Genomic DNA, 11270 nt, shown 5'->3' with positions numbered 1-11270 from the left:
AGAAGGGTCGTAAGGAGGAGCCAGAAAACTACAGACCTGTGAGCCTGACCTTAGTGCCAGGCAAGGTGATGGAACAGGTCATCTTGGGTGCCATCACAAAGCACCTACAGGATAGCCAAGGGATCAGGCCCAGCCAGCATGCGTTTAGGAAGGGCAGGTCCTGCCTCACCAACCTGATTTCCTTTTATGATCAGGTTACCCACCTGGTGAATGTGGGGAAGGCTGTGGATGTAGTCTACTTGGACTTCAACAAAGCCTTTGACACTGTCTGCCACAAGAAGCTCCTAGCCAAGCTGGCAGCTCATGGTTTGGTCAGATTCACTCTGTGCTGGATCAAGAACTGGCTGGATGGCAGAGCTCAGAGAGTGGGGGTGAATGGTGCCACATCCAGTTGGCAGCCAGTCACTAGTGGTGTTCCCCAAGGATCAGTGCTGGGCCCAGTCCTGTTCAGCGTCTTTACTGATGATCTGGACGAGGGGATTGAGTCCAGCATCAGTAAGTTTGCAGATGACACCAAGCTAGGAGCAGGTGTTGATCTGTTGGAAGATAGGAGAGCCCAGCAGAGAGACCTGGACAGGCTGGATGAGTGGGCAGAGGCCAATGGGATGAGATTTAACAAGGCCAAGTGCAGGGTTCTGCACTTTGGCCACAACAACCCCAAGCAGCGCTATAGGCTGGGGACTGAGTGGCTGGAGAGCAGTCAGGAGGAAAGGGACCTGGGGGTACTGATAGACAGTAAGCTGAAGATGAGCCAGCAGTGTGCCCAGGTAGCCAAGAGAGCCAATGGCATCCTGGCCTGCATCAGGAACAGTGTGGCCAGTAGGTCAAGGGAGGTTATTCTTCCCCTGTACTCAGCACTTGAGTATTGTGCACAGTTCTGGGCCCCTCAATTCAAGAAAGATGTTGAGGTGCTGGAACATGTCCAGAGAAGGGCAACAAAGCTGGTGAAGGGCCTGGAGCACAAATCCTATGAGGAGAGGTTGAGGGAGCTGGGCTTGTTTAGCCTGGAGAAGAGGAGGCTCAGGGGTGATCTTATTACTGTCTACAACTACCTGAAGGGGCATTGTAGCCAGGTAGGGGGTGGCCTCTTCTCCCAGGCAACCAGTAATAGAACAAGGGGACACAGTCTCAAGTTGTGCCAGGGTAGGTATAGACTGGATGTTAGGAAGAAGTTCTTCACAGAGAGAGTGATTTCCCATTGGAATGGGCTGCCCGGGGAGGTGGTGGAGGCACCGTCCCTGGGGGTCTTCAAGAAAAGCCTGGATGAGGCACTTAGTGCCATGGTCTAGTTGATTGGATAGGGCTGGGTGATAGGTTGGACTGGATGATGTTGGAGGTCTCTTCCAACCTGGTTGATTCTACGATGATTCTATGATAGAACGGTTTAGGATGGAAGTGACCTTAAAGATCATTTAGTTCCAAACCCATGGCAGGAATATCTTCCACTATACCAGGTCAACTCAAAGCCTCACTCAGCCTGGCCATGAACACCTCCTGAGACGGAGCATTCATGACCTTGCTAGGCAACCTGTTACAGTGTCTCACCACCATCCCTGTAAAGAATTTACTAATATGACATGGTAAAGACAAGGGGTAATGGGTACATATTGCTACTGTGGAGATTTGGGCTGGATGACAAAAAAAAAAAAATCACCATTGGAAATGTTCAACTTTGGAACAGACTCGCAAGATGATTGATTCCCTTACATTAGACAATTTCAAAGCCTAGTTTGACAGGGTGCTGGCCCATCTCATTTAAACTACATTCTTAACCTGAAAGGTTTAACTAGATTGTCCTTGAGGTCCTTTCCAGTCTAGTATTCTATGAATCTATGAATATGTAGTCTAAATATGCCCTCCTCAATCTTAAAGCCATTCTCTCTCATCCTATCACCAAGTGCTTGTATTCAATTCACACAAGATTCAATGCACATTCATTAAATGCAAATAAGAACTATTTGCAGACAAATCTACTGCTTTGAGGTTTCCTGACCCTTGCACATATAAAAAAAATATGCAGATTTAACTTTTTTTTTCTTCTTTACAAGCATAAATCCTTGAGTAGGAGCTAGTCGTATCAGGAATTCATCAGGGATTGTCACAAATAAACATGCTAGTAGAATAACAGAAGAGGCTCCAAGGACCAAATTTAAAACCAAACTAAAATAGCAAACTCAAATTCAAATGAGTTGTCTCCTCCATGCCTATAGCAGTGACTAAATTTTCAGCTAAGTCATGGGAGCATTGTTGACTTCAGCACAGATGAGCTCATTTGAGCGAAGAATCTGGTCTGGGTTTCTGTAGAATGTACTCTAGACATATGCAAACCTGCATACCTTGCTGTTTCTCTCATATACTCATTAACATTTCAGGAAGAAGGAACTTTCTGTGTGTTTTAGGTGCCAAAGCAAAAACAAACACAAAATCGAATTTCAACTATTCCAGGCCCTCATGCAGGAAAATTGCAGTTGGTAAAACACATAGTTTTCTTTGTTTTATGTAACTGAGTATCTTAAAAAGAAATAAGAAATAAAACTCATTTTATGTTAAGAACAAACAGAAGAAATACAATAGCATATTTTAAGAAAATATTATTTGGAGTGCTCCCCTTAAACATGTCTATACTGGCCAGTCAGAAAGGATACAAAGATTAGAAAGATATTGCTTTCCTAATATATCATTGTACTAAGGAACATCTGAGAAGAGAAAGATACAGAGAAAGCAATGGTTGTGCCTTGAATATGGAGTATGCTGGCCACATTTGTGGCACAGAAAGCATCTGCAACAAAACATTTTGAACGAAAGTGTGCTCTTCAGTAGCAAGAGAAAATAAAAATGTAAAAGTAATCTAGCTCTATGCATACTCATCTGAAAACCAGAAAGTAGCTTTGTATCATCTCTTACCTGCAATGAACCTTGAAGGGGAAAAAATTAGGATGATTACACATTTAACTGAAGTAATCCTGGATTAAAGCATTAAATTCCTAGACTGTTTACAAGCCATCAATACAAACATTAATAAGCAGATATATAGCAAGCTGCTTTTAAAGTGTATTAATTTGCTGTCAGAAATCTCTCTGGTGAAGATTCAGGCATATGCAATGTCATATTCTTTTTAAAGTAAAGCTCTTTTTAAACAATTTCATGTAATCTCACGCTTGAACTACCACAGAAAAATGTAACATCCTCTGCAAACATTTAGTAGACGGCTTCTCTTTTTCAGGTAAATGGACTGCACCCTAGCCTTTTAAATGTTTGAATGCCTTTGAAAACAAATCATGTCTCAAAATACTTAGAACAGGTAAATTTGATCTCTTTAAACAAGAGTAACAATTAACAGTAAACATCTGTACCATATTCACTGTCATGAAGCATTATTGTACTAAGTAACATAGAACCTCAACACCAGTGAAAATTTACATTATTCCTGGGGACATCTGGAAAACCATTAAGTCTAAGGGGAAACTAAAAGTTCTGAGAGAAAACTTGCCTCTACACTCTTCTCCATCAGCAAGTACTATCCAGTCACTCAAAGGACAGGCAAAAGACCTGATCATCCTAATCCCGTTTTGGAATTAAAAAATAAAAAAAGACAGTTTCTCAGCCTGTGTTCATATGCTGGCAGTCGCATGACAGCAGGACAGTTTTATATGCCTGGGAATTTACAGCATGCACAGTGTCACTCCTCAGAAACGGGCTCCAGCAGAAATAGTTGAGTCGTTTGTCACGGGATTTTGTCCCCATTCTTCCTGTTACAAACATCACAACTCTTCCTGTTACTCGCACCCCAAGAGCATATGAATTAATTTGCTCTGGTTCGCATTAACTAATTCTGCATTTCCTCTAGTTTGCATTAATTAATTTCCTCTAGTTCGCATTAAATTCTTCATGTAAACCCAACTGTATTCAAGACAAACCTTTCCATGGGCATATACATATGTTTAACTCTGGATGGGGAAACTGAGGTGTGGCAATGCAGTGTAACACCACTCCCCATGTCCTGCTGAGCACTGCATACTTCAGAAGACATAACAGCAGGAATGATCCCAAATTTCACTCATCAAGGTATAATAGCTTAAAGCTTTGTGTTGCATGGGAAACTACACAAAAGGGAAGTGGCAAACTTCTACGTGACACTGCTGTGGCCAATGCTTCCAAATGTACACAATCAATGTGGTCAGGTAACTTGGGAAACTGTAATTTCATTGATTTTGCCAGCTCGGAGAAATTTTATTATACGCTACACTGTCTTTCAGTGACAAAACAACAAAGTACCCACAGTGGTGTGCTCTGTGACTGAATGCCTGGTGTCCTGATAATATTCTCCACATATAGCTGCTATTATAACACACAAAAAAAATAAAGGAGAGGAAAAATAAGTAGAAAAATGCACCTTAGAAGTTACTTATGTTTAATGCTTAAAAGTCTGAATGCACAAACAATAATCTACCATTATAGAAGTACTGGTGGTCAATACAACGCATTAGAACTATGTACAATGACACAGTTTAGTATCAAAATCTTTCTACAATGTAGAGTATTACGAAACTGTTAATGACATCAAACACCTAGCACTTAAGACACCATTTTTTGCTACCACATTTGGAACTTCAATGAACAGTCCATTTTAACTTGCAGCATCAATCCATTTCTAGTATGAAATTAAGTAATTTTCTACTTATACAATAAGATTTATCTACACGGGTCTTTTGATTTTGATCCATAGCAGCAAAGGCACTGTACATCAGCAGATCCACAGACTTAAAGATTTTTTTTTAAAGCGTTCAAAAAGAACACAAAAGAGAAAAAATAAGGAAAAACTGAAAAAAAAAAGGAGGAAAAAAGAAAAAAAAGTCACACATCAGTTGAACAGCAACAACAACAACATAAAAAAGATAACATGTTGTCTCTGGCACAATGGCTCAGTTTATGTCTGTCTTAGGGACATCCAACGAAGACTTGGATTGAACTGCTGGCGAACAATAAAGTCCTTTTCCAATGAGAATCCATTCCTTTTCTTCATGTGAGAATCAGTAACTCTTGTAAATCCTACCTCGAGGTCATTGCTTTTGTAGTTTTACACTGGTAAGCATCCATTCTTATTTCAGTGCAGTTTCCAAAGAACATATCAAATATTTTTCATAATCTCTTGTAATTCAAAAATTGCCCAAAGACGCATATCCCCATTTTCAAGGAAACATTACAAAAGTTTCCAGAAGTAACAAAGGTAATTCTTTGAGGCAACTTATTGTACTCTTGACAATATAACAAAGAGAGGTGTTTATATTAAAAAACCTAGCTTGACACCAAAATGTTTCATGTTTATCAACAGAAAAGCATTGAGAACAAATCTGTACATAAGATGCTATATTAACATCGCAAATATATAAATTAGCACATTCTTACTTAAAGTGAATTTTAGATGTGAACTGAATTTGCCATTCATGTAGGTTACTGGCTACAGTTTGTTGTTTTCTAAGTTTCCAAGACTGCCTAAAACAGTTAAGATACAGCATCTTCCCACCAAATAATTATACTGTAGTAACATTTAAAGAGGTCTCATCCAAGAACAGGACTAAAAAATATAACAAAGTTTATTCTTTTAAATAGAAACTACAAGTCTATTTTGTGTAACTTTTAGGTATATCTTGAACATCCTTCTCCAAGATCCCCAATTCATCCACCTACAAAAACACAAAGTGTACAATGCACCTTTCAAACTAAAGCTGGGCCACACAGCTTTATTTAGTCAGTTCATTGTTAGAAAGCCTTTTTAAAAGAAAATAAATACATTACAGCTCTAATACATAATTAAAGAGTCGAATTCACTGTTAAGTATCCTTATTCCATCCTTTTCCAAGTAGGTATCTGACAATTTGGTATCACATTTTAAATGAGCATTCACAAATCAATAGCAAGTTAAAAAGGCAAAAATAAATTTCACAACTGTGATGAGCATTTATGTTCTTAGTTTAGAAAGAAAGAAAAGGAATACACAAAGTGCTAGGAGAAGGAGTTCCATCTGCATTCAGATTTGCCACTAATAAATAACTTCATAGACTGTAGCTTTCTTGTCCCCAGAGCCAGTAACAATGTATTTGTCATCCACAGAGATATCACAGCTAAGCACAGATGAGGATTCTTTGGACTACAAGGAAGAAAGAGACAAAACAAAACAAAACAAAAATAAAATAAAATAAAATAAATTAAAATTGTATCTTTTAATTCCTTCAATCTAGAAGGCCTTGAGGATTAATTGTAGATGTTCATAGAAAGGAAATGCACTTAGAGTGTTTTTTTTTCCTCAAAACTTATTCTACTTAAAGTTGTATGGCAACAGAAACAAGCAGTGGAAAGGGAAGTACATGTTATGGACCTTGAGATAATCTATCAATAAAAAAAAAAATGAAGTGGGCAGTTCTATACAGTTTACATGGAATGGACATTTACTAGTATTTTATATGTTAGCTCTTGCATAAAAATGAAAAGTCGACTTATTCCTTCTCCCTTTTTTGTTGTAAACCAGAAATCTGCATCGAGAAGCACTCCAAAGCCCTACCTACTCATGGGTATGAAACACAGACTCCACATAAGTTTGTCTCCTCTCACCATTTCCCCAGTGCAGAAGATAAAAGCCTTGCACAAAAGAATTTACATTATCAGGGAGGTGCAAAACACAAAAACATATTGTGGCAGAATAGGTTGTGCAACAGTGTGCAGCAGGTGAACAGGAGACAGGATGCACCAGGATGCAGTATCTCTGTCTCTTCCAGTTTTTCTGTTTCTTCTGAGATTGTGTATATATACTGTCACCTTTCACTTGCTGTTTTAATGTGTGTTTTCTTTACATAATAGATGTTCATTTTCTGATTGCACTGCAAGAGTTAAGCACTTTCCAATCATGCTAATTTTTTGCCAAGAAACCTCTCCTGTACGGCACAGGGAGTTTCTTTCTACTTATTAGTAAGAAAGCTACACTAGGGTTTTAACATCACTTCTAAGTGAGATGCAAACTTCTCGGACTGACTTGGGCTTTCTGTGAGAGGTGGTTTCAAAGCTGAATATCAACTTTCCCACATTAAGGCAAATGGAGCTGTTCCAAAGGCAGGGACATGCGAACTAACATTACAGGTGAGACCTGAAACAGTAGTTTATTCAGTTATAAAAATCCCCAGCCTAGAGGTACTTTTAGGTGAAGGAAGAACATGACAAAAATCCCAATTTTTTTAGTGGCATGCCATTACAATTGGACATGGCAGGATTAAAGACTACAGAATGTTTACAATTTCCAGTTATATTCCACAGAGTTTCTTCATAAGGTACATTCTTCAGCTCAGAAGTCTGCCTTTCCAATTCTCCGACTTACGCATCTCGTCCAAGAAAAATACATGCGTTTAGTATGACTTTCACTATATTGGCTAAGTTTTACATATTCAGTGAATGCTCATCTAACAACATGATTTGGGCACTGCATTACAAGATAGAAGAAGGTGAAAAAGATGGGTATAAAAACAGTTACAGATTAAAAAGCTACTTTATTCTAACAGATAAAGTACTTAAATGTTAGAAAGGAGAAAAGCTTATGTGCTTTTAATTATAAAGTCTTAAAGGAATATAATAATTAGCCAAGAATTTCCATTTAAAAATTCCTTAAACTAATGACAGACCCTGAGATGTGCAGCTCTACTGCACTGCCCTATATGTAGAAAATAGCTTTTATGAGATTATTACCTGGAATATACTGGCTCCATAAGGTGTTCTCCAGGCATTAAGAAGATTATCTTTTCCAGTGCTTACAAACCATTTGCCTGCAACAGATTGAATAAATGTTACCACTGCATTTTGTTTTCAAGCAATGCACCCCAACAAACAGATTAATCATAAAAACAATCCATTCACACATTAATGGAATACGTATCCAAAGAACAGTGAAATTTTCCTGTTTGCACTACAATGTTTGATCACAACATAAGCACTTCACACAAAAAAGTAGTCACAGATTTTAAAAAATATTTTTAATACTTAAATTTAACAACTAATTTTTAGCTACACTCCTACCTTCTTTTAAAAGTAATGTTAGAACAAATTTCTCACGTGAGAGATGTGACATTGAAAGATCTACTTACCACAGTGAGCAAATTTGAGTGACAACACACAGCTCTCATGAAGATGCAGCTGATACTTGTCTGGTTTGGTAACATGCAGCACCTCTACATTACTGTTCTCCATTCCTACTGCCAGCCACTCGCCAGTTGGACAATAGCCCAGTGAGAAGATCTAGAATTAGCACAGCACATGCTTCAATCAGTAAAGGAATGATCTTGAGACATTAAAAAAACAAGTCCTGGTACTCTGTTAACACTATGTAAGAACACATTTTGGTCTGCTACAGTTTTAAACCCAGAATAATTCAATTAACTATAACAATCAAGACAAATTAGTTTGTGCCAACAAAGCTCAGTTAAAGCACAGTGAATCGAGATATGAAAGTAATGTCCTACCTTATCTGACAGCATTCTTAAATAATGTCATAAAATACTTTTGATCTACAGTTTACAGAAATAGGAACAGACTGCACACAGGAATGCTTTAGTCTGACAAATCTTTTATTGAAAGATTCTCCACTACTTTTATGGGAGAACTACTAATCTGCCAAATAGACATAATTCAGAAAGATGTTTAGCTGTTACATCACAAAAAGAAAAAACTGTGAAAGTAAAAGAATCTTTAGAGTTTTCTTTCAGCCTGTTTTTTTTTCTTAAAAACAAACAAACAAACAAAAAGGTTGCTTTAGGAAATCATTTTTCGTCATGTTGCAAAGCCCTGACATAGAACCTGTGATGTGAAGTCATGTTGCTGTAATTGTCTTCCTTCTCTGAGATCCCAGGATCTGACTGTATTGTCCAAGCCTCCCGTCCATAGTTTGGTGCCATCGTTAGAAATGTCAATACAGCTTGCTCCATCTGTATGGCCCTGAAATTGCCTGAAAATATTGAAAGAAAGCATGCACATTCTCACACTGGAATTCTCACACCTCCTTTTTCTTTCAGTGCCTGACAGGCAGCCATCAAATACAACAGTAACATAGATTCCAACTGCAATCTAAGATTAACACAAACTCGGTGACGATCATGTATTGTGATGGATTGATGAAGTGATCAGGCCACTTAAGCACTAATTTGATTTGAAAAAGCAAACCTTACAGGTCAGATGCTCTGCAGATCTTTGCTGCTGACTCAATGATTCAACTGAAAATTCTCAAACTTCCCAAAAAAGAATATAGCATGGCTGCCAAAATTCATCTTGTTTAAGAAGAATCTGCAGGTGACCAATGAAGCTGGAATAAAACCAGCAATCTAAATGGCAACACAAACGAGTAAAGCCTGCCTTTATAATACGATACACACAGCACAGTGCAAAGAGAAAGCTCTCTATGGCTGGCTCCTAGCTTACAGGACACTAGTCTTGAGCAGCAACTCATACTCATAGTATCATAGTATCATAGTATCATCAGGGTTGGAAGAGACCTCACAGATCATCAAGTCCAACCCTTTACCACAGTGCCCAAGGCTAGACCATGGCACCAAGTGCCACGTCCAACCTTGCCTTGAACTGCCCCAGGGACGGCGACTCCACCACCTCCCCGGGCAGCCCATTCCAGTGTCCAATCACTCTCTCAGTGAAGAACTTTCTCCTCACCTCCAGCCTAAACCTCCCCTGGCGCAGCCTAAGGCTGTGTCCTCTTGTTCTGGTGCTGGCCACCTGAGAGAAGAGAGCAACCTCCTCCTGGCCACAACCACCCCTCAGGTAGTTGTAGACAACAATAAGGTCACCCCTGAGCCTCCTCTTCTCCAGGCTAAACAATCCCAGCTCCCTCAGCCTCTCCTCATAGGGCTTGTGCTCAAGGCCTCTCACCAGCCTCGTCGCCCTTCTCTGGACACACTCAAGCATCTCAATGTCTCTCCTAAACTGGGGGGCCCAGAACTGAACACAGTACTCAAGGTGTGGTCTAACCAGTGCAGAGTACAGGGGCAGAATGACCTCCCTGCTCCTGCTGACCACACCATTCCTGATGCAGGCCAGGATGCCACTGGCTCTCTTGGCCACCTGGGCACACTGCTGGCTCATGTTCAGGCGGGTATCAATCAGTACCCCCAGATCCCTCTCTGTTTGGCTGCTCTCCAGCCACTCCGACCCTAGCCTGTATCTCTCCATGGGGTTGTTGTAGCTAAAGTGCAGCACCCTGCACTTGGAGCTATTGAACCCCATCCCATTGGACTCTGCCCATCTGTACAGGCGATCAAGGTCCTGCTGCAGAGCCCTTCTGCCTTCCAACTCAGTCACATCTGCCCCCAGCTTTGTGTCATCTGCAAACTTGCTGATGACTGACTCGATGCCCTCATCCAGATCATCTATGAAGATGTTAAAGAGTAATTTACACACACCTTCACACAATACATATTTGCTGGAGCACTGATTAATGAGATGGAGCATAAGCAGAGTGTATTGAACGGAAACAAAGAAAACCATGTGTTCAAAGAATATACAGCAGTGATAACATCAACTAATCTTAGGAAATTTTAGCTACAGGCTGCTCAACAGGCCTGGAATCATGAAACTCTTAAAAGCTATAAACAATTATACAGACTTTGCTCAAGGTATTATCATAGCAATGAAATACTAGAAGCAGTTATGCAGACACTATGGAGAAAATAGCATATGTAAGTGTGTAAGACTGTGTCCAATTAATGCTTCACAACCTGATGATCCAGTTCTCCTGACCTACCTTACTAAAGTTTGGTTGTGCAGATCCCACACTGCAATGTTCCCATCACTACAACAAGAGAAGCAGACCTTGGAATCAGGGCTGATAGCTAGGGCATAGCAAGCTGGAGCAGAAGATGTCAGCTCTGCTTTGATGCGAGGAGTTGGAGCTGCCAAGTCCCAAATGGATAATGTGCTGGCTTCACCACCAACAATCAGGGTGCGACCATCAGGGAGCAATCTGCAGGAACGGATGTAGTTATCTCTGTTCTGTGGAGACACAAGCCATCAAGAGATTACTCATGAGGAAAGGAAAACAGCATTAAGATGAGAGCAGAAATCCATAAAAGTATTGTATTCCCTCCTGGTTTTAATGAGCCATTTATACTTATGATAATGATAAAGTGTATTAATGCCAGAAAATTACATGACATTAGGGAAGTACTTAAACTTGATCTACAAAATTCAGCAGTGACAGATATTTAATCTTAATTAGCACCAAAATG

At 39.8% G+C, this 11270-nt stretch overlaps 1 protein-coding gene across 4 annotated transcripts in view; it reads right to left on the bottom strand.

The window, feature by feature from the left end:
- Window positions 1–4394: 4394 nt before the first annotated feature.
- The window catches only part of LOC135173699 (transducin-like enhancer protein 4), a 137355-nt gene continuing 130479 nt past the window's right edge, over window positions 4395–11270 (bottom strand). For all 4 annotated transcript variants that reach the window (XM_064140801.1, XM_064140802.1, XM_064140803.1 and 1 more), the window contains 5 exons: window positions 10787–11034; window positions 8836–8983; window positions 8127–8277; window positions 7732–7808; window positions 4395–6148 (listed from right to left, as the gene is read on the bottom strand). In XM_064140801.1, coding sequence (XP_063996871.1) covers window positions 6041–6148; window positions 7732–7808; window positions 8127–8277; window positions 8836–8983; window positions 10787–11034 — 732 coding nt within the window. In that variant the 3' untranslated portion in view covers window positions 4395–6040. The remainder of the gene's footprint in view (window positions 6149–7731; window positions 7809–8126; window positions 8278–8835; window positions 8984–10786; window positions 11035–11270) is intronic.

Source organism: Pogoniulus pusillus, chromosome Z, assembly GCF_015220805.1.
Source record: "Pogoniulus pusillus isolate bPogPus1 chromosome Z, bPogPus1.pri, whole genome shotgun sequence".
In the NCBI taxonomy this organism is placed as follows: domain Eukaryota; kingdom Metazoa; phylum Chordata; class Aves; order Piciformes; family Lybiidae; genus Pogoniulus; species Pogoniulus pusillus.
The sequence above is the reverse complement of the archived record's forward strand: the minus strand, read 5'-3'. Positions and strand labels throughout refer to the sequence as shown.